This window comes from Drosophila hydei, unplaced genomic scaffold (genome assembly GCF_003285905.1).
Source record: "Drosophila hydei strain 15085-1641.00,03,60 unplaced genomic scaffold, DhydRS2 tig00000001-arrow-pilon, whole genome shotgun sequence".
NCBI classification, from domain to species: domain Eukaryota; kingdom Metazoa; phylum Arthropoda; class Insecta; order Diptera; family Drosophilidae; genus Drosophila; species Drosophila hydei.
In genome coordinates, this window is record NW_022045643.1 from 1,258,760 (window position 1) to 1,280,536 (window position 21,777).

At 42.7% G+C, this 21,777-nt stretch overlaps 6 protein-coding genes across 6 annotated transcripts in view; 1 reads left to right on the top strand and 5 right to left on the bottom strand.

Annotated features, from left to right (window-relative positions):
* Positions 1 to 4,756, top strand: part of LOC111594359 (ecdysone-induced protein 78C) — a 39,064-nt gene extending 34,308 nt beyond the window's left edge. The window contains 3 exon segments of the mRNA XM_023307619.2: positions 2,797 to 3,428; positions 3,501 to 3,776; positions 3,877 to 4,756. Of these exon segments, the coding sequence (XP_023163387.2) occupies positions 2,797 to 3,428; positions 3,501 to 3,776; positions 3,877 to 4,254 (1,286 nt within the window). The 3' untranslated portion in view covers positions 4,255 to 4,756.
* Positions 4,757 to 6,735: 1,979 nt separating this feature from the next.
* LOC111594370 (inositol monophosphatase 1) lies at positions 6,736 to 8,041 on the bottom strand. The gene is made up of 4 exons (XM_023307635.2): positions 7,854 to 8,041; positions 7,656 to 7,789; positions 7,231 to 7,599; positions 6,736 to 7,170 (listed from the first exon to the last, which is right to left on the bottom strand). Exons 1-4 carry the CDS (start codon positions 7,920 to 7,922, stop codon positions 6,906 to 6,908), a joined length of 837 nt encoding a protein of 278 aa, XP_023163403.2. The 5' UTR covers positions 7,923 to 8,041; the 3' UTR covers positions 6,736 to 6,905.
* Positions 8,042 to 8,299: 258 nt separating this feature from the next.
* Positions 8,300 to 10,222, bottom strand: LOC111594371 (inositol monophosphatase 1). Its single transcript, XM_023307636.2, has 3 exons — positions 9,240 to 10,222; positions 8,809 to 9,180; positions 8,300 to 8,743 (listed from the first exon to the last, which is right to left on the bottom strand). Exons 1-3 carry the CDS (start codon positions 10,055 to 10,057, stop codon positions 8,362 to 8,364), a joined length of 1,572 nt encoding a protein of 523 aa, XP_023163404.2. The 5' UTR covers positions 10,058 to 10,222; the 3' UTR covers positions 8,300 to 8,361.
* Positions 10,223 to 10,236: 14 nt separating this feature from the next.
* On the bottom strand, positions 10,237 to 12,457 carry LOC111594372 (inositol monophosphatase 1-like). The gene is made up of 5 exons (XM_023307637.2): positions 12,092 to 12,457; positions 11,801 to 12,037; positions 11,153 to 11,731; positions 10,586 to 11,091; positions 10,237 to 10,527 (listed from the first exon to the last, which is right to left on the bottom strand). Exons 3-5 carry the CDS (start codon positions 11,285 to 11,287, stop codon positions 10,254 to 10,256), a joined length of 915 nt encoding a protein of 304 aa, XP_023163405.2. The 5' UTR covers positions 11,288 to 11,731; positions 11,801 to 12,037; positions 12,092 to 12,457; the 3' UTR covers positions 10,237 to 10,253.
* A 199-nt stretch (positions 12,458 to 12,656) lies between these two features.
* Positions 12,657 to 13,756, bottom strand: LOC111594374 (inositol monophosphatase 2-like). Its single transcript, XM_023307638.2, has 2 exons — positions 13,358 to 13,756; positions 12,657 to 13,300 (listed from the first exon to the last, which is right to left on the bottom strand). The coding sequence occupies exons 1-2, from the start codon at positions 13,469 to 13,471 to the stop codon at positions 12,794 to 12,796; spliced, it is 621 nt and encodes a 206-aa protein (XP_023163406.2). The 5' UTR covers positions 13,472 to 13,756; the 3' UTR covers positions 12,657 to 12,793.
* An 835-nt stretch (positions 13,757 to 14,591) lies between these two features.
* On the bottom strand, positions 14,592 to 21,749 carry LOC111594356 (acetyl-coenzyme A synthetase). The gene is made up of 6 exons (XM_023307615.2): positions 21,148 to 21,749; positions 16,206 to 16,944; positions 15,985 to 16,139; positions 15,737 to 15,905; positions 15,492 to 15,681; positions 14,592 to 15,431 (listed from the first exon to the last, which is right to left on the bottom strand). The coding sequence occupies exons 1-6, from the start codon at positions 21,456 to 21,458 to the stop codon at positions 14,983 to 14,985; spliced, it is 2,013 nt and encodes a 670-aa protein (XP_023163383.1). The 5' UTR covers positions 21,459 to 21,749; the 3' UTR covers positions 14,592 to 14,982.
* Positions 21,750 to 21,777: the final 28 nt, after the last annotated feature.

A 21,777-nucleotide genomic window follows, 5' to 3' on the forward strand; every position in this document is an offset into this window, starting at 1 on the left:
CACGGCGACAGCAGCGACAGGTGAATGAACGACCTCAAACGAGGTCAGCAACAACTGCGGGCCAAATTATGCCGGCGGATTGTCGAGTGGGGCAGCGGGCAACGAGCCGAGTTGGCGGGGGCCCGGAAACGTTGGGGCTGTAGCCCATTCATGCGCACAATAAACCCAAAAAAAAGTAGAGGAAAAATCAACTATACGCAGTATGATTATGTGAATGCGACGTTGTTGCTGTTGTTGTTGTTGAGCAGTTGATGGCTGCTTGGCTGGCAGTTGGCTTCAGTTTTCAGCTCGAGCTTCGCATGCTAATAGCCGTAGAGTGAACAGCCGGTCAACAGCAGCAGCAGCAGCAGCAGCAGCCCCACATTTGGATGACCCAAATCCTGAACAGGCAAATGGATGGCCAAATGGAGGAGGCTGTGAAACAAGTTTTGCCTATACAGCTGCCTCTCTCCCGCCTCTCTCTCTCTCTCTCTGTTGGGTCATTTGGCTGCTCTAAATCACTTAAGATGCTTTTAGCTGGAAAAGAAGTTTAGGCTTAGTCTTATTTATGTGACTTCACTTTGGCCTCGCACCCTGCAACCTGCAACCTGCTCCCTGCTCTCTTGCTGCATAATGGATGATGTTGACCTGCACAGTTGCCGAGCTGCCAGCGAGTGGGCGCTTGAAGAGGCCTTCGTGGCCGGCCAAGTGGGCGGCAGGTGGCAACAAAAAATATGTAGAGCAGCCTGTCTAAGTTGGCCACGATTGAATAGCTAATTTCGTAGATTATCGCTGCGCCAAATGCAGCAACAAATTATTTACCTGAGCTGCGATTGAGTGCGCTATTACGTTTAGTTACAGTTTGATTGTTAAATACAAAATATACTTAAAGAAATATTTGGCTAGAAACTGGAATACTTAGTTGGCCTTTAGAAAATATTTAAATAAAGCGGGCTGAAATTTTTAAAATTAAATTTGTATTTTCTTAATAATTTGTTATTTTGATTAAATTTATTTTTAATTTAATTTTATTTATGTGGATAAACGACTTATTTTATTTTCTTTATTTTTTTATTAATTTTCTATAAATTTTATATTACTCAAAAATTCTATTTTACTTCAACAAGTGTTGAAATTAACACTGCAAAGATTTGATTTGTGATTCCTCTCCAAGTTGTTTACCTGCTGAGGCTTAACCCGAATCCTCTGCACCAGTTCAATTACCCATTTGGTCAAGTTTATTTGCAAATTGATTATAAATATGCTGCGATACTTAGCTGCTGCATACTCCATGCCATTCGACTGCCCCACTTATTGGCAGCTGCAGAGTGGCTCCGCGCATACCCTTGAGATAGAGTCAATAATAAAATACAAAATCTGCACAAAGGCAGCTAACAACGATTGACGAGCGCTGGGCAAACAAATCGTGCAGCGGCCAAAATGAGCTGCTAATTGAAGACACCTTAGAAATCATGAAAATAAACAGAGCAGAGCAGGGCAGAGCCCGCCACTGGCAATTAGCAGAGTTGAAGGTGGGCCTCCACAGTGTGCAGCTGCCTGCGTGTTGCTATTATGTCATAATTAATTTACGAGCTGTGACAATTAACGAGATGAGCGGCTGATGCATAGTGACAAGGCCAGCCGAACAGTCGAACTGGCAGCCAGATGTGGGTCAATGTGTTGACCAATTTGGAGCGTACGATCGCGCTTTTCCACACGTTCACAACTTTTCCGGCGCAATTTTCCAGCGGCGTGGCTTGAGCAAGCGCTTTGGCCCACTCTGCGCTCTGACCAATTTGCACAACTCGCACGCCATTTCGTCATAAGTGCACACACATAAATACGAGTATCTACAAGATACAAATGTATCTTTTGGATTGTCTGCGGCTGTTGCTGTTGCTGAAACTGACGCCGCTGGCTGTGCTGCGAATACCACGAAGGCAACAACAAGACAAAGCGAAAAGCAACAAAAAAATCAGTTGCCGACAGTTTTTTCTTTTTTTTTTTTAATATATATATATTGAGCACAGTGGGTCAATGTCCCACTGATAAAGTGAACGCCAGTTGCCGCTGCCGCTGCCACTAGCAGCAACTGGAGCAGCAGCAGCAGCTGCGACGTCGCTTGCCAAAAGGCAAATGCGATTTTAATTAACAAAATATGCGGTGTATCTTCGGTTGCACAAAAGAAATTTCACGTTTTTAATATTTTTGCAATTTGTTTCGTTCGCATTGGTGAAAACTTAGCCAATGAACATATTTTTTATTAAGTTATTTCATTTGCAGCAACAATCATTTTGCTGGCTGCCAAATTCAATTTGTAGTACACATTTTCTACTTGAGATGGCACAAGAATTTCGTTGCCCATTTGCTGCGTTCGAAGTGTGTGTGCGTGCGTGTGTGTGTTTGTGTGTGTTTGCCTAAGATTTATGCGTGTGCCAGTTTTATTGTGTGACATTTTTGGCTAAGATTTAAATTTAAATTGCTTTTAGAAACTAATAAATAGGTTGATATGTTTTCTGACGCAAAACAACAAGTTCGGTTGCCATGTTCGCCAAATAACAAAAATTACACTAATATATTCGTTTATTAGCTAATTATACTTGTGGGTGGAAACATTGTATACATATAAAGTGATTATTAAAATGCCGGCGCGCAAAAGTATGCTACAATTTTATAATACCGTCTGATGAAATTGAATGCAGCATACTTTTGTGCGGTTGCAAAATTCCATTTGTGCTGCATACTTTGCGGCTGCTTTGATTAATATTCAATTTGAATTGCTAACGTAACCCACGTCGCTCTGTCTCTTTCTTGCAGCTGTGCGTTATGGTCGCGTACCCAAGCGTTCACGTGAGCTGAACGGTGCAGCAGCAGCAGCAGCAGCAGCCGCCGCAACAGCCTCAGCAGCCAGCGGCGCGCCCCTAAATGTGGATGAAACCAGTGCCAATAATTTGCATACAAATCTAATACAACAGCAACAGCAACAACAGCAGCAGCAACAACAGCAGCAGCAACAGCAGCAGCCGCATGCGAGCAGCGTGCGCGTAAATACACCAAGTACACCACAAACGCCACAAATGTGTTCGATAGCCTCGTCGCCATCGGAGCTGGGCGGTTGCAATAGTAGTGCCAACAACAACAACAATAACAACAACAGCAGCAGCAGCAACAACAACAGCAGCAGTAATGCAACAGCTGTAGTTGTGGGCAGCCATCATCAGCAATTGGTTAACATGGGCAGCAGCAGCGACATGGCCATGACCCAGGTGGGCGTGGGCATGTGTCATCCCTCGATCGATCATCACGACGGCCTCGCCGGCACAGCCAATGAGCTGACTGTCTACGATGTGATCATGTGCGTCTCGCAGGCGCATCGACTCAACTGCTCCTACACCGAGGAGCTGACACGTGAGCTGATGCGACGACCCGTCACAGTGCCCCAGAATGGCGTAAGCATGCGAACTCAACGAAGCAACCACAACAGCAACCACAACTAATCGAGCGTATTCATTGCTTTGCAGATTGTCACCACTGTGGCCGAGAGTCTGGAGTTCCAAAAGATCTGGCTGTGGCAACAGTTCTCGGCGCGCGTGACGCCCGGCGTGCAGCGCATTGTGGAGTTCGCTAAACGCGTACCTGGCTTCTGTGATTTCACCCAGGACGACCAACTGATACTCATCAAGCTGGGCTTCTTCGAGGTGTGGCTAACCCACGTGGCGCGCTTGATCAACGATACGACGCTGACGCTGGACGATGGCGCCTATCTGACACGACAGCAGCTGGAGATACTCTACGATGTGAGTGAAGTGGCATGAATGGACGTAGAACGGCCTCTCGCTCTCTACTCTCCTTAGCTGATCACAGATCTAATTGAGTTTAACTTTGTTACCTTTGCAGTCGGACTTTGTCAATGCCCTGCTGAACTTTGCCAACACACTGAACGCCTATGGGCTGAGCGATACAGAGATTGGTCTCTTCTCGGCTATGGTGCTGCTGGCATCGGATCGCGCGGGTCTCAGCGAGCCCAAGGTAATTGCACGTGCACGCGAGCTGGTGGCAGAGGCACTGCGTGTGCAGATACTCAGATCGAGGGCTGGCTCGACGCAGGCGCTGCAGCTGATGCCGGCGTTGGAGGCTAAAATACCGGAGCTGCGCTCGCTGGGCGCCAAGCACTTCTCACACTTAGACTGGCTGCGAATGAACTGGACCAAGCTGCGTCTGCCGCCGCTCTTTGCCGAAATCTTCGACATACCCAAGGCGGACGACGAGCTGTAGAAGTTGGAGCAACGGCTCTGCGAACTCTATTTCTAAGTTATATAACATAGGCGTTAAACGAAGAAGAAGATGGAGGATGCAAGCAACTCTGCAACTATTCATAATATGAAAGGGCAAACATAAACCATTCTAACAGATAAAAGATACAATTTACCAGATACAAGATACAAGCTACAAGATACATAGTTAACTACAACTACAACTACAACTATAAAGTTATGCATTAAATATTTAGCAATGTTAAAGACGTTCGCAAACATTTTAAGCCAGACACACACACACAGATACACACACACTCCCACACACTCGATTATAGACTTTGAGATACTTTTGTGTTCTTTTTTTTTTGTTATTTCTGCTTGAGCTCGTAGCCGTACATATCCCATGCGCAACATCAAGTTTTATTTATTTCATTGATCAAGCTCATCGAATCATGCACTATCCTAAGTAATCCTTAAATTCCACTCCCCAACTCACTCAATTCTCATATTGCAACACTTCAAAAAGCAAAAAAAAAAATGAAAAATTAAGAAAATCTCGACTGATGTTCGAAAAGTACTGTTCACATCTTTTTATTTAATTGAATAACAATAACAATAATTCTTATTGTATAATTAAACAAAAAACTACTTATAAATCTATATATATATCAAATATATACAATCTATATATATACATATATATGTAAACCTAGTGGTATCTAGCGTAGTTCAAGCAAAAAGACCCAAAACATTTTCTTTGCTCGTTTTTATTTTTATTGTAAATAAATTTTAAATTAATTTTTAACAATTTGATTATTATTTCTTTAAGTTAAGCTAAACGAAGCTCTCGCTTGGACTGTGTGAGAAGCAATGGCAAGAATCGATCATCGATCAGTGATTATCGATTATCGATTATCGATCATTGGAAACGTGTTCATATTCATTTCTTAAAAACATTTATATATCGCCTAATCTTAAGTGCTTCATTTGTATAACTTGGAACAATCAAAATGATTTGATGAATTTTTTGAATAGATTGGTGCTAAATTTTTTCTCTCTGTGTATTACGTTTCAAAATCGAATACATATGTTATATATATATATATTTGACTTCAAAACTTTAAGGCTCTTCTTTAATTGTTGAATTTATATAGAAAAGATTTTGTAAAAACTAAAAAAAAAATATTAAATATTATAGAATATATATAGCGGGGGCTACGCATCAGATCTAAGGGCGTAGCAACCAGTTTAATGCTCCATGTGTACCTTTCGCTTATTGAATTAGAATATCTATCTATAACGATATATATATATATATGCATGTGTTTATGTATGTGTATGTGTCTATATGTATCGAAAACTATTAACTAAACAATTGTTCTAGCTGCAGATCCAAGAAGTTCAGTGAAAACCTCCTGTGAATGTAGCATTAATATTTGATTTAACTAAAATACATAATTAAAATGATTAAATAATATATATAAATATATATATTTAATATATAGATGCAATTTTTTACCTACTGTAGCTTTGATTACATTTTTGAATAATGTGTCAAATTTTAAATGATATTTACGATTAGCAACTACATTCATTACATCAAATACTCCACTAAAAACATAAATAATAAAAGAAAAACAAAATATAAAATCAACAACTTTTAAAAGAGAACAAGTCGACTTCCTATTGCAAGCAAATCTTTCACTCTGTCTCTCTCCCTCTTGCTAGCTAGTGTAAGTACTCAAAGACAGTTAAAAAAAAAAATAATATATATTTATATATATATATATATATATATATATACATATATATATATATATGTATATATATATATATATATATATATATATGTATATATATATATATATATATATATATATATATATATATGATCATATCATATATCTTTATTGCTTTGCTAAACACTAAACACGAGTTCGACTTTAGCTGGAAAAAAACTATTTGGCAATTAATTTATCAATCTTATCAAAATCATATATATATATATATATATATATCATGTATAAATATATATATATCAGTGCAATATGCTAAACTTCTATATCTGATCTAACAATAGTTGTTATAAGCCACAAACTTTTCTGTCTACATGCCATAGAAAACAAAATTGCTTTACTATCGCTAAAACAAACTCAAAATCTTATATATATATATCTGTATATGCATATAATAGAGACAACAGTATGCATAACAATAAGCTACAGAAAGTAGATAAGAGTGCGTTATAGCAAAATGATATATAAGAAGCAAAAACAAGCGCCGTAAAATGTAATAAAATTACAGAAAAAAGTACTTGAAAAGCAAACAAACAAACGTCTTTGAATAAACCGATAGTTATACAAGTATATACAGACTTTTAAATTTAAAATGCCAGATGCTAAGAGCGATTAAACTATACTATATAAGTATTGAGGAACTAATTGGTTAACGATGGCCTTTGTTCACATATATATATAAAAGGAATTCATTTATTGACGCATGGTAGTATACATCTGTTTGCCCATATAGGTCAACAGTTTTATTTCGATTAATAATGGAATTGCGTTTAAGGTACTTGGTTAACAGTAATCAAATGCTATTTGGTTAGGCGTCAGCTGCAGAGAACTTGAAGAGTTGGCCGATTGACATATTGATTCCCTCTGCGCTGCTTTAATCATCTCTTGGTAGGGGCTGATATTGCGTCAGCAGCTTGGCCAGATCTTGGGCCAGCTGGGGGGTGGCAGCGGCCAGAACACGGCGTGACATGATATCAAAATCACCGCCGGCTGGATCAATGACAACGCCGCCTGCTTCACGCACAATCAAATCACCGGCGCAGACGTCCCAGGCGTGAATGCCGAATTCGTAGTTGGCATCAACTGCACCTAGGGCCACCATGGCCATATTCAAAGCAGCAGATCCCAGCGCGCGCAATCTAAAAAGCCAGAATAATAAATCAATGCGTTGAGCTAGCATTTATAATCGTTCAACTCACCCGTGCACATGCTTGGCCATTTTGGCAAAGTTCTCATTGACCACCTTCATCTTTTGTTCGTCGCGCGTGGTTCCGAACTCGCTGGTGACCAGCGCTTTGTTCAGCTCTCGCTGTCCACTGGCTTGAATGCGACGTCCATTGTAGTAGGCACCTTGACCACGGCGAGCCGTGAACCGCTGCTCCAGCATGGGATTATAGATTATGCCAATTTCCGTAACCTTATTTACCTTGAGACCCACGGAAATGCAGGAGTGCGGAAAGCCGTGCACAAAGTTCATGGTACCATCGACGGGGTCGATTATCCAGGTTGGCGCATCGGTCAGCTTATTGACTCCGGCACCGGAGCTGCTCTCCTCCTCGCCAATGAATCTGCATTAAGAAATGTATCAGGCATTGGCATATACATTCGAAGTGAAAGCGCCGACTTGTGATCCGGAAAATGCTGGCGAATACCGTCCATAATTAGCTTCTCGACATCCTGATCGGTTTGCGTGACCAAATCAATGTCTCCGGACTTGCACTCAAAGTCTTGCCTCGTCTCATTGTTCCGCGCAATCAACTAAATGAAAGCCCTTCAAATTATTTATCAACCACTCGTCGCGAAGCCTTAGCTTGCGACTTACCCGACCCGCCTCTGTTGTGAGATTGTTAATAATCTCAAAACATTTTCCCAAGTCTACGCTGTCCGCCATTCTGTACCAGTTGCTGCTTTAATACGTCTACTTAACGAATGAGTCTCTTAATTAAATTATGTCTACGCACAGCGCATGTGAAAAGTTTTAAATGCCTGTATCGAACAGCTGTTTCAATAGAGTTGCCAAGTGATGGCAAAAATATTGAATTGGCACACATGAACAAAGTTGAGGCTCTGGTGAGGCGAAACTCAGTTGTCTATCGATTATTAATTAAATGTAAGAAATTCAAAGGATTTAACAAATAACACAAATATTCATTAGCAAAAATAAAAAAATGAGACTAGCTTAATTATTGTAGTTGTTAGGAAAAATAACGGTATTTGCACTTGCAAAAATAGTGACTAAGATTAAATGAAGAACAATGAAATTACCGTTTTTATCGTTCCGCAAATTTACTTAATTACATTAATTTTGAAATAGAGTATTGAAATTTGAATTACTTAGCACTATGGAATGCTGTCGCCTTTGAACCCTCCGAGTCTAATTCATCACTTGAATCGGAAAACTCTGTCTGCGCACTGAAATCCTTTGTTTTGGGCTGAGCAGCTGGTGTCTCATCGTCTCTTGGAAGAGGATATTCCTGCACTAGTTCGGCAGCCACTAATAAGGCAAGGGGCTTAGTGGCCGCAGTTAGGACGCGACGTGACATAATATCAACTATACCGCCAGCCGGATCAATTACCGTGCCGCCCGCCTCAGTTATCAGAATATTACCAGCAACCATATCCCAGACGTGTAAGCCAAAAAAGTAAAAGACATCTGCGAATCCAGAAGCAACCATTGCCATAGCCATGCCCGAAGAACCAATGGAACGCAACCTGCAAGAAAATGCACTCAAATCAGTCGAAGACTGCCAAACTTAAAATTTAGCAGTTGGACTTGCCCTTGTGACTTGTTAAAAAGCCGCTTGGCATTCTCTATGGCTGATGTGCTTCGGATGTCGTTCGTTCCAGAGCTGTACTCCTCAAGCATTAGTGCCTGCTGGATTTCCTGCTGGCCGCTGGACCGAATCGGTTCGTTATTGAGCCGAGCGCCTTCGCCATGGCGCGCCGTATACAAAGCGTTCAGGGGTGGATTAAATACAACGCCAAAATTTGTTTCCTTGTTTACCATCACCGCAGCAGTAATACAATAGTAGGGAAAGTTATGTGCGTAGTTCATGATACCGTCAATTGCGTTGATGATCCAGGTGATATCATTGGTAAGGGTCACTTTTTTGGTAGGCAACTTATTTACCGCCTCCGCAGCTATTATCCTGCAAGGACGGAATGAAGCAATTATGTAGAAATTAAAAACTGAACTCTTTTGTCTTACATGTGAGTTGGATGCTTTTCGGAAATTTCTTTGATCATTGCTTGCTCAATTTCAATGGCGGTCTGCATGCTCTGAACGCACTCATTATCCTTTTGATTACTCGCAGTGCGTTGCTTGTTGTATGACAAGGCAGTCGCTCCTGACTTCCTGACTAAGTAAACCGCAAATTCGAAAATATCATCCATTTCCCCTCCAGCTTTGCTAGGAACCGGCGTCGGCTCTGCCACTGGTGCGGGTTCTGCTGCTGGTACTACTGCTGCTCCTGGTGGACACACACAATCAAAGCCCGAGGTGTTTGTTGTCTTCGATGCATACTCTTTCGATGGATTGAAAGTAACATCCGTATTGGTAGTCTTTGTTACTCCCAAGGTCTTTTCTTTGAAGATTTTCTTTTCCACCATCGCTGGCGGTGGATTGTAAACGAAGACTTTTTGAGGCGTCTCTTGAGCTAATTCAACTCGAGATACTTCATCGGGTACCTTTGCCGGCTCTGCAAACACAACTTCGGTCGCGGGAGTTTGAGGATTCGAAACTTGTTGAGTGTTATCGACAGTCGCTTTTGGGGGTGTGGGACCTTGTTGAATTTGATTTAGTTTCGATGTGCTTGGGTCTGTGGAAACAGCCTTTGGGGTGCCATACACTTTGGCTGGTGACGATGTACGCCGGTTCATCGAACGTTGGTTCTTTAGCTCGTGCACCCGCGGATCCCAAGAGGTGGCCTCATGTTCCTCGAGCCCATATTCTGTGGCAGCATTCTGTGGGTTTTCCGGGGCGTCTGGCGTGGGATCAGGTTTTTCTTTCTTCGTCTCATCGACCATGGCAATAAATTGAATGGCTGCTCCGTTCGCTGCTAATCTACCAACTGCCTTTGGACAGTTGCATGCTCGTAAATAAATGTGCGGCCTGGCCCTATATAAGTTTGCAGTACGTATTTATATATAAATATAAAAATATGTAAGGGTGTAAGAATGTTTAAGCCCAACTGAAATTTTTTGATATTTGGCCCCATGCCATCTAAAGCTCATCATCTCGTTTATGATATATCTGATTGGCAGCTAGCACCTGGACCATTCGGCAGCCCAGCTGGGGCGTTGCTGCGGCCAGGACACGCCTGGACATAATATCGACCTCGCCTCCAGCTGGATCCATGACTACGCCGCCTGCTTCACGCACGAGCAACGTGCCCGCTGCTATATCCCAGCAATGGGGCAAAAACTCCACGTACCCATCGGCAGCGCCCATGGCCACCAGCACCTGATCCATTACACCAGAGCCCGTGCTGCGTATGCTGTAAGGATCTGGTAAGAGAATGCAGCTTAAACCGTAAACCTTTATAGATCATTTACGCTTGAGCAGTGCGATAAAGGTCGACTGTAATCGCCCACAGCTTGTCCTTGTGATCGTCCGTCATGTTCAAGGCATGCAGCTCGTGCATGATCAGCGCACGGCTCAGCTCTGTCTGCCCGCTGGTGCGTATTCGGCGACCATTCAAATAGCAGCCACAATTGCGACGAGCTGTCAACTTGAGTTGCAATACTGGGCACGAGCATATCGCTAACTCTGGCTGCTTGTTCAGCCAGAAGCCCAATGAGATGCAGCTGTAGTGAAAGCCGTGCACAAAGTTCATGGTGCCATCAATGGGATCAATGATCCAGGTGGGCTCATTTGTTAGTTTGCGTCCCGTCGAGGCGCCAGAGGTGCCCTCCTCCCCAATGTAGACATGATCTGGAAACTCTCGCCTCAGGCCCTTTACCAACAAATTCTCAATTTGACGGTCTGTGGCTGTTACCAAGTCCTGATTGCTCGTTTTGGCTTCGAATACTCGAATCTTTTTATTCGCCTCCATCAGTAACTGCCAACATAGCAAATAAACTCTCTCTCTCTGCCTTTCCCTATCAATCCCCAACTCTTACCTCTGCAGCTTGATCAACCAGCTCGCAGCTCTGCTTGGCACATTCGTCGACGTCCACCACACAGTTGGCAGTTGAGTAGCGCTTGATGGACGCGCTCTCTAGTCGCAACAACTGCCGCCATGAAAATCTCAACATTTTTCAAACAATATTTATTGTCCTAATTTTTAAAATAATTTTAAATTAATTGCCTGCTATAAGTAGGAAGTTTGTCAAATCGATTAACGACCTTCCGGTTTCTCCTTAATCTCGGTGTTACAGTCTCTTGTGTCGATCCGTGCGTTCTCGGCAACTCTCGCAGTGCGCTTCTTTCTTTCGGCACATTTTTGACGGCCCGTGATTTTGATGGAGCCCCTTCTCTCCACTATTTCATACTCTGGATGAGACTTTTTGAGTAAAGACAAAAGGTCGTCTGTCCAGTGCCGCATCGAAGAGGCCGTCGTGCCTGCCTTTTGATCCTGATTAAAAAACAGCATAGCTGTTCCCATATGCCAAGCCTGGTGGCCAACCTTATAGAGGGTCCTCCAATTTTCCGATGGCTTCTTGCATCTGATCAAATATTTTCTGCCCAGTCTGCGCAGTCTGATTACAAATTATGAAAATGACGGCTGCAGTTATTCCTTTCGAGTGGCAAATAAGCTGACGACTTACCGTTGAGCCAGTTTTGTGAATTCATCTATAACCTGTTGTTTCTGTGAGCCTATTCCCAGTACAATGCTAATGTTCATATCATTGTGGTTGGAAGATAGGGTAGTAAATCCGCGTTGGGAGTAGCAGGGCAGAACTCTTGAAGAACTGTGCCAAGTGACTGGCAGCAGACATCGAATAAAACCGTTGCTTGGAGGAGCACCTGCTGTAATCACACCCCCATTATGCTCGCTTTTATGACTGAATAAGTGTCGATCGTCAGTTCACTGGCTGCTTCTAGATGTTTCTACTCACCCATTCATTAAATCTGCCTTCAATCTACTCTCAAGTAGTCTACGATTCCGATTCTTCCGACTTACATTTTGCGTGGCCATAGCGTGGCCGTGTCGTGTTGTAGAATGCCACATGGCCCGTCTGAGGGGCCTTCTAAGTTGTAGCCGGTACTTGTCGGACGCAACAGCATTGCTGTTGATCACACCGTATGGAATATTAAAGGCAACAGCGGCAAGCAGGCCTCGACCGCTGCTTAATCCCGAGAATCTCCTACTAATGCTCTGCATCGGCTTATATTTACAAAAAAAAAAATTTTAACTAATTTACTTATTCCGAATACCGAATAGTTCCCTATCTCCTGATGCCTACTTATTCGAATGCTTTCGTTTCAGATTTACGTGCGCTCATCGTCTCGGGGAGAGGGAAAAAGTTGCTTTATCACAGACACAATTTGTTCAGCTAGTTCGGGTGTACCCGCAGCAAGCAAGCGACGGGCATACATGTCAAACGGCCCTCCACATGGATCGATGACAACGCCGCCTGCTTCCCGCACCATCAGCACGCCTGCAGCCCAATCCCAGACGTGCGAGCCACAATGGAGATACGCATCGCAGGCTCCATTGGCCACTTGGGCCAAATTGAGAGCCGACGAGCCCATGCTGCGTATGCTGTAGAGACGCACCTTAGGATCAACGGACTCCGGCTACAACTGTCAATCTCCACTCACCCGTGTGCCGTAGTCCCCAGCTCAAAGATGTTAGACAAGCTCACAAAATCCACAGCTTCGTGCCCCAAAGTTGCGCACTCCACATAGACGAGCGAGTGCTTGAGCTCTCGCTGCCCGCTGACACGCATCCGCTGGCCATTGAAGTAAGCCCCATTGCCAGGTTGCGTCATATATATTTGCCTGAGCATCGGATTCTCTATCCACCCAAGCACACCTTTCTTCTCCACGTACAAGGCAATTGAGGTGCAGAAGTGCGGAAATCCATGGACAAAATTGGTTGTGCCATCGATTGGATCAATTATCCAGGTGGGTGCATCGGTGAGCACCCAGCTCTTGGCGGTGCCCTCTGTGCCCTCCTCGGAGATGATCTCGTGCTCGGGAAACACCTTGCGTATGCCGCTCACCAGCATGCGCTCTACAGCTCGATCCCACTTGGTGATTAGATCGCGTTCATTCGCCTTTGTCGCATACTTGGGCTTGTGCTCTTGAGCCCGCATCATTATCTGTAAATATTCCGAATGGAATACCCATGTTAAGGCTACCCGAGGAATCTACGCTACCTTGCCTGCTGCCTTGCTCAGCTCCGAGACTGCCTTGCACGCCTGGCCGGGGTCTACCTTGGAGTATTGCCTGCTCAGACAAGGAGAGCTCACAGTCCTTAAAACTACTTGCATTTTGGCAATGGATGTTCCGCAGAGAATCGGGTTTTTTACTAAGTTAAATATTGGGTTATTAATTTAAAGCTAGAAGTTTAACTCTAAGGCTCTTTGCCAGCCTAGCAGCTGAGCTACAGATGGTATCGTATATGTTTACGATATGGTTAAATACTATATTTTATGTAGGGTATCACAAGGCCAAGGCATGAGACCGCAACCTCGTTCCGCTGTCTAAAGCTCCTCTGGCGCCGTCTTTAGTTAGCCTAAATTAGACAACTCCAAATTGCATTCAAACACATTAAAACAAACTTTATTATACACATATATATGATTCGATAAATATATATATTAAATATGTATGTACACAATATATATCAGAGTTAAATAATTGAAGTTCTTCCCTCATCGACACACACGCTAAAGCTAATCAACTTTATACAATCAGACAGGGCCGCTTCTGGGACGACCCTCCATTAAGATTAAGAAGCACTACGTTCCATTCAAATCTCTTTCGACTCTCTCGTCCAACGGTGATAACTATAAATAACAAATACTTACTAAGGTCTGTTTGCAAACACGACCAACAATGGCATCTATATATATATATATATAGTTTAAATATATTATATAAATTTTGAGTTTTGCAGCAGTTTCTTTGAATGATATGTACTTGTTGCGGTTAGTCTCCTTGCGACTATATAGCATATAGCATATACGATATATACGTAAATATGTATATCAAATAAATATATATAGGAATGTTGATAAGCTTTATGCAACACTGATATGTTTCGTTTCCAATCTTAAAAGCTAACGAACGTTTCGAACGTCTAGTAAATATCGCCACAAATATATATCTACGATCCGGACTTACGTGTTCCATAGAGGGCTAGGCTGGTGCTGGAAGTGACTGAAGATCGAACTCAACATAAGATAGTTATAAATATGTGAAAAACTACAAGAAAAATTCTCTAACGAACAAATCAAAAGTGTGTGTTTATGTGTTTTGTTAATGGATATTACTGGAATCGTGTATATATTTTGTTATATCAATTCTACTAAAAATACATACATAATCAATATATAATTAAATTTGTATCACAACGAATTTAGCAAGAACTTAATCTAAGACTACAACAAAGAAACAAAAGAACTGGAAAAATGTGCGTGCTCAGTGTAACATTAACTACGGTATATAAGGACACATACGATAAGAATCAAGAATCTGAATATATATATGTATAAATATATATATAGAAAGTAACGGGTGCATTTCGTATTGGTATCCAAGTGCTTGATGAATCATTACTTACGCACGCAGCTTACGAACTAAGTGGAATCTGTAAGCCCGGCTTGCGGGGGCGGGCGGGGGCCAACAGTTAAACGTTAAACATAGATAATATGGAGGAGGAGATTTACAAGATTCATGTGGTTATAAGCTGATCAACTGTTAGCCTATAGCTAGGTAAAGGTTTACAGAGCAGCAAGGTCATTCGATAAGCGAAGAGTAACTGCATCAATGGGTCTGTCTACTTGGCCTCCACGGGTCGATTAGCGAACAGCTGCTCCACGATTTGCTCGTCGGCCAGCGTGGACGTGTCGCCCACGTTGCGATCGTTTACGGCGATCTTGCGCAGCACACGACGCATAATCTTGCCGGAACGTGTCTTGGGCAAGCCGGGCGCATTCTGTATAACATCTGGCATGGCGAAAGGTCCGATCCGATCGCGAACCATCTTCTTCAGATCAGCGATCAGTTTTTGGTCGAAAGCCTCGTTCTCATTGGGCGTGATAAAGCAGTAGAGGCATTCGCCCTTGACTGGATGCGGACGAGATACCACAGCCGACTCGGCAACTCGTGGATGCTCCGTAAGCACAGACTCCACCTCAGCAGTGGACATAAGGTGACCAGAGACATTCAGCATGTCATCCACGCGACCAGTGATCCACAAATAGCCATCAGCATCGCGACGAGCGCCTACAAAACGAAGATTCGTTATGCATGTAGATATTAATAGGAAGGCATAGTTATACACACCATCTCCGGTGCAATAGTAGCCTGGAAACTTGGAGAAGTAGGTGTCCTCGAAGCGTTCATGATTGTTGTACAGCGTGCGCATCATGCCTGGCCAGGGCTGCGAGAATACCAGGTAACCCTCGCCCTCGCCCTTAATCTCAATGCCGCACTCATCCAGCAAAGTGGGCTTGACGCCAAAGAATGGAAAAGACTGCGAACGCAGATGTATTAGATAAGGCCTAGAGCATACATATCGATTCACTTACAGCAGAACCTGGTTTCATGGGCGTGGCTCCAGGTAGAGGGGTTATAACATGGCCTCCAGTTTCCGTCTGCCAAAATGTGTCCACAATGGAGCACTGCTCCTTGCCAATGTAGCGATAGTACCAAAGCCAAGCCTCTGGATTGATGGGCTCACCAACGCTGCCCAAGACCCTGAAGGAGAGAGAAAGAGAGAGGACAGAGCGAAGCTCGTTAGCTTTAAATTTTACTCCGGTTTGACAGGAAAACCTACTTGAGTCCGCTCAGATTATGCTTGAGCACTGGAGCTTCGCCGAACTTCATGAGCGCGCGTATGGCCGTGGGTGCGGTATAGAACTGCGTGACCTTATACTTGTCAATGACGCTCCAATAGCGATCGTTGCCCGGGAAGAAGGGCGTGCCCTCGAACTGCAGGCAAAGTAAAAATAAAGTTAGTTAATTTAATAAGCATTCGCCGGCTAATTGCGCACGTACGATAATGGAGGTGGCGCCGTTAGCCAGGGGTCCGTAAACCACATAGGTGTGTCCAGTGATCCAGCCGACGTCGGCAGTGCACCAGTAGATGTCACCGGGCTTGTAGTCAAAGACGATCTTGAACGTGGTGGCTGCGTAGAGCAGATAGCCAGCCGTGGTATGGAGCACGCCCTTGGGCTTGCCCGTGGAGCCGCTCGTGTAGAGCATAAATAGGGGATCCTCGGCATCCATCCACTCTGGATAGCAAGCGGGCTCCTTATCCTCCATCTCCTCGTGCCACCAGTAGTCGCGATCGTCAGTCCACGGTATGTCCTGGTCCACATGATTATCCTGGCAGGGCGTCACGCGCTTCAGGTGCGACACCACAATGCATTTCTCCACGGAATGGCCCATCTCGTCGACCTTTTCCAACGCCGTGTCGCACAAAGCCTTCAGGTAGAGCGGCTTTTCGCCACGCCAAGCGCCATCCGCTGTGATCAGCAGCTTGGCCTTGCAGTCGAACATGCGTTCCGCCAAAGAATCCGCCGAGAATCCGGCAAAGACAATCGAGTGCACGGCACCAATGCGGGCACATGCCAGCATTGCAATGGGCAGCTCCAGAATCATGGGCATATAGATGGAGACCCGATCACCCTTCTTAATGCCATGATCCTTCAGCACATTGGCGAAGCGGCAGACCTCCTCCAGCAGCTTGCGATAGGTGAGCCCACGCGAATAATCATCCGGGTGATTGCCCTCCCTGCAACATTATAAGAAATAAATGCGGAAATTAATAATAAATCCATTTTGGCAATCTGCCCAGCTAAAGAGAGAGAGAGAGAGAGAGAGAGACAGAGACGATGCCTGTCCACAGCTAAGTGGATACCTATTTAAACGCCCACGCAGCACTTCAATTGGATCACTTACTGCAATTTGATGCTTCCTAATTGTCGCTAGCTATTTCATTTGAATTTGCAACATAATTTGATGATTTGATAAGCGGCTCTCGCCTCTCTTCCCTAGTTGCTAGCTGACCAGCGCCTTTCTCTTTGATTCTCAACTTGGCAACAAAAGCCAATAACCGACCGCAAATCGCGACTGCTGCATCGACTACTTATACATATACTGCATATATATAACGTGTAATATAATATATAATAGTCATCGACCTAAGTACACCCACGGGACGAATTTTGACTGTAATGAGACAGTAGTCTATATACATGATCGTTTATATGTTTCCTTTATACAAAATATCCAAAAATATCCCCAAAAGAGCATATGATTAACGGATAATTCCCAATTTTCAAAAGAAAATTACTCATTTCTGATGGGAAAATTTTTATATTCACATATATTTTTGTATATCATTTTATCAATTTTTCAAATTTATCATTCATTGATTTAATTTTTTAAGTAAAAAAAAAATAATTTAACAATTTTTCTATAAATTCGTTTAACCAGTAATCTAATTTAAATATAATTTTTAGCAATTTTTAAAATATTCTCCAGCCAAAAACTGGTTGCTGTTCATATACTTTTGCAGCGCACTGTTATCCATTGAATTGTCTGGGTAGAATTAATTGCAACCAAATACAAAATGCATAAACTTAACAATGCGCCGTGCACAATTCAATATGAATTCGTGACGGATATATGTATATATATCTATGTATATTGTAAATTTGCTCAAGGACAGGTGGCAATAGAGAAAGCTACTAGCTCTACCTCTACGGTTACGGGTCTTGGTCTAGGTCAACTGTCGAAGTTCTAGACGTAGCGACGTGCAATTTAACACAAAAGCCACAGCAAAAAAAAACCTTTTTAAATGACTCAAATGCCATAAAAAATCTGTAAATCAATGACTAAATATTAATTTGGGTGTGTGAGGAAGGAGGTATCCAACTGCTTTGTCATTGGAACGATAAGATTTAGATGCCATTCAGGAAATAAATAAGTTACTAAAGCGCAATCGTGACGTACAAGAATCTATTTTAGCACTGCTATCATCGGCAGGCCGGGGCAAAGTACATTTCTTCCTCGAATATGCTATGAGTTGGCCTAGATATAGTATATATGTAGGAGGTGCGATAGTCGCTACTGTAGCCTAGCGAAATAATTTTCAACGCATGTGAAATGAATTGTATTTAATTAGTAAGATGTTAAAAATATATCGAAAACAAAAACAAATAAATGCTTGATAAACGGCGAGCAACAACAACACAATGATTGCAGTGACTGTTAAGCTAACAGCGCTGTTAAGTTAGCCTGTGCTTAAATCAAGGCCATTGCTCTCTCCCTCTCTCGCATTTTCACTCTCTGTGTAGTTTAGCAAGCACATTATTGCCGCACACTTGTCAAACTGTTGAGTATTCTCTGCAAGTGACTAATTATGAGTGTTAGCTATTCGGCCTATGGCGCGATGTTTTCTGTGCTTGCGCTGAAGTGCTTTCCATATAAACAATCGTAGCGTTTGTCGCTAGACAATCTTCCAGCTAATCAATTTACTAGGTAATCACACACATCGCCTGGAAACCAATTGAAAGACGGCAACAGCTCATGATCTTGACCGGAGACGGGGCCACTCATTGGCAGCAGACAGACGCGTGGCCCACCTCGCTTATCGCAAATCAAAAAAAGTCGCATTTTTTGTATTGGGAAGAAATTCACGCACGCTAGAATCATGTGAGGGTGTGCGACAGCCGGCAACGGCAAAAACAACAGCAACAAACACATTAACAATTATCTTAGCGTAAGCAGCTGTTGATTCGCGTGTCTGAAAGTTAAACAAAAACAAAACACTAAAACAAATCGCATCGAATGTTTTCATTTGTTGTTGGCGTCAAGAATTTAAAGTTAGCTTATTTTTGTGAAGCTAATGTGAGTGAGCGGTCGGCCGGCCTGCCCTACAGTTTGATATCAACATCGTATGATTTGTGTCTAGCCAAAGTAGCAGATGCTAACTTATGCAAATTGTTATTTTTAATGTCGAATGTGATGAGAGTGTAGATTGTAGGGTGTAGAGTGTAGAGTGTAGAGTATAGAGTATAGAGTGTAGAGTATAGAGTGTAAAGTGCCGAGTATGTTCTACTATAAAGAGGGCACCTCAACAATTTGATACCAATTACAAATGTGCACTGTTGCGAAAAGTGATAACAAAACGTGGGCGAAAGGGAACAAACAGACTGACATGCATATGTATGTATGATGACTGCCCAATTAATGTTGTTGTTGCCCATGCTTGCCCTTTAGTTGGTGTCAGCACTAACAATAATTTCGTTTCTTTTACACATGTACACACACACGCACGTACCAACACACGCACACTTTTTAGCCGGTTTAGCGCATGTGTGAATGCCTATGAATTCTCTTTATGTGATTGGCTGTGAGTAATCGGACGACATGATCGCGTGATTTTCGTGGGCCGCTCAGTGCAGCTCAAACTGTGTAGGAAGTGCTGTGACCTGCAGCGCGGAAGCTGCGCTTTGAGCTGAATCTTTTAACTTTTGACACTGGCATTGTTTCTTATTCTGGTTTCTCTTCTTCTTCTGTTTGTGTCGGCATTTGTTCATTGCCAGACGTTGTGACATACATTAAGGCGCGAAGTATTTGATTTGATTTCGTTTTGTTGCGTTCACAGCTCGAATTCAATTTGAATAAACAATTTGAGCACCTTGTGCTAATCGCACGCTTATATAAAACTGACAATACAAATGAGTTCAGGTGTGTCTGAATTGAAACTTATAATTTTATGGCACAGTAAAAGCGGAAAGAAAAAAAAGATTTTGCTGTGCTTTTCAACTTTATTACTTCGTCTATGAATTATCTGTACTTTCCTATTTCTTTTTTTTTTGTTGATTGTTGGTTATTACGCGCTTTATCTTATCTCTACTGATGAGCGTTTGTATTTGGGATTTCAGTTCAATGTTTTTTCAAAATATTTCTAGTTTGACCTTGCCAAGCTCTGCTCCATCTATGTATGTACCTGATTTCCTATGCTCTACAAATATATATTACGATTTGCATTTCTTTTCGCACGCGTCTTCGTTGAACTCCTGATAACCCGAGAGATTAGAAAAAATTAACATTAGTTAAAGATTTTTATTTTTTCTTATGTCGGGATTGATTTGAACTTTGTGAACGATAACCTGCAAGACATCAAATATTCCACAAAAATATGAAAAAGAAAAACAAACGGAAAAGACGCAATAAGACGTAATCGATTGCAATCTGAGGGCATTTGTGACTTTTGAAGAACACTCGAATCAATCGAGGCACCTGATTCAGTAATTAGACATTGATAAAATACGAAATAAATCAACTCGATTACAAATTTCAAGCGATGGGAAAGTCCTATGAAACGTATAGATTGTATTTCAATTGTACTTTTGAAGTATTTACATTAGTTTGTTTGCCAATAGGCTAGGCGAGGTGTTAAATATTTGAACAGAACAAAGTAAACATGGAGAAGAAAACTAATAAACTTTGCAATTTACAACTCAAATATTGTATACATATCGATATACCTGTGCTCAGAGCTCTGACATTGACCTTGCCAAGAAGTAGGCGCTGCAGCTTTAATGAATTCACAATATTCGGTCAGCTGTCAACTCGTAAAGAGCAGCAGGGCTCTGTCCTTGAAAGAGAAACAAAGAGAACAAGAGCGACCGACCTAAGGCAAAGTAACGGTGGCCGCTGCCGCTACCTCAGCCTAAGTTAACGGCGAACAGATGTTCCGTCTTCGTTCCATCTCGTGCCTGCGCACTGCAAGCGAGTCAAGGGTAGGTAAAGGAAGGAGGCGCAAGCCACCACGATGGGTGGCAGCACTTCGCCTACGTCACGCGCGCGTTTCGTAACAGCAAAAGCATGAATAAAAAATCAATACGTAATTATCCTTTACGTTTACTTTTGTTTTCATGCGTCGCACTCAAAGGGCCAGGCCAGCATTTGTTTTGAAACTTACCAGTAGTAGGCTATTTGATCGCCCAGTCCGTTGCGCACATTTCGATCGAGCAGATTGTAGCAAATGTTGGTCGAGGCGCCCTCCATCCATTTTATGGAGATGGGTCCTTTGGAGATATTGAAGTTGTATTGCATGAATTTCGAGGGATCCGCTGGCGTCTCCCAGTGAAATTGTTTCGCTACGCGAGACCAGAACTCAGCTGGATTGTCCAAGGACTCCTTGTAGAATTTCGTGTACTCGTCAAAACTGGATATGTAGGCATTACGGCTAATCGCCGGATTCGGACTGAATATTGATTTTTCCGTTGGCATTTTGCGTCTGTTGTATCTTTTGTTCCACTTGGTTGGCTCTGCAAATCTATGACAATTATCCTTTGCTCATTCAACTTGTCACTGTGCCCCTTGTATTAACTGTCACTTTGTTTGGCCCTTGACTAATAATGTGTGCGTGCGGCTGTGTTTCAATTTGTGTATGTGTATATGTATATATATATATATATAATATATTTATTTATTTATATGTATGTGTGTTGTTCTACTGCCCGAAGCGCACGACTTCTTGTACCGCACGGTTCGAGTTCAATTTGAGCACTGAGCGGAGCGCTCACCCGATATCAAGCTTTTTGCCATG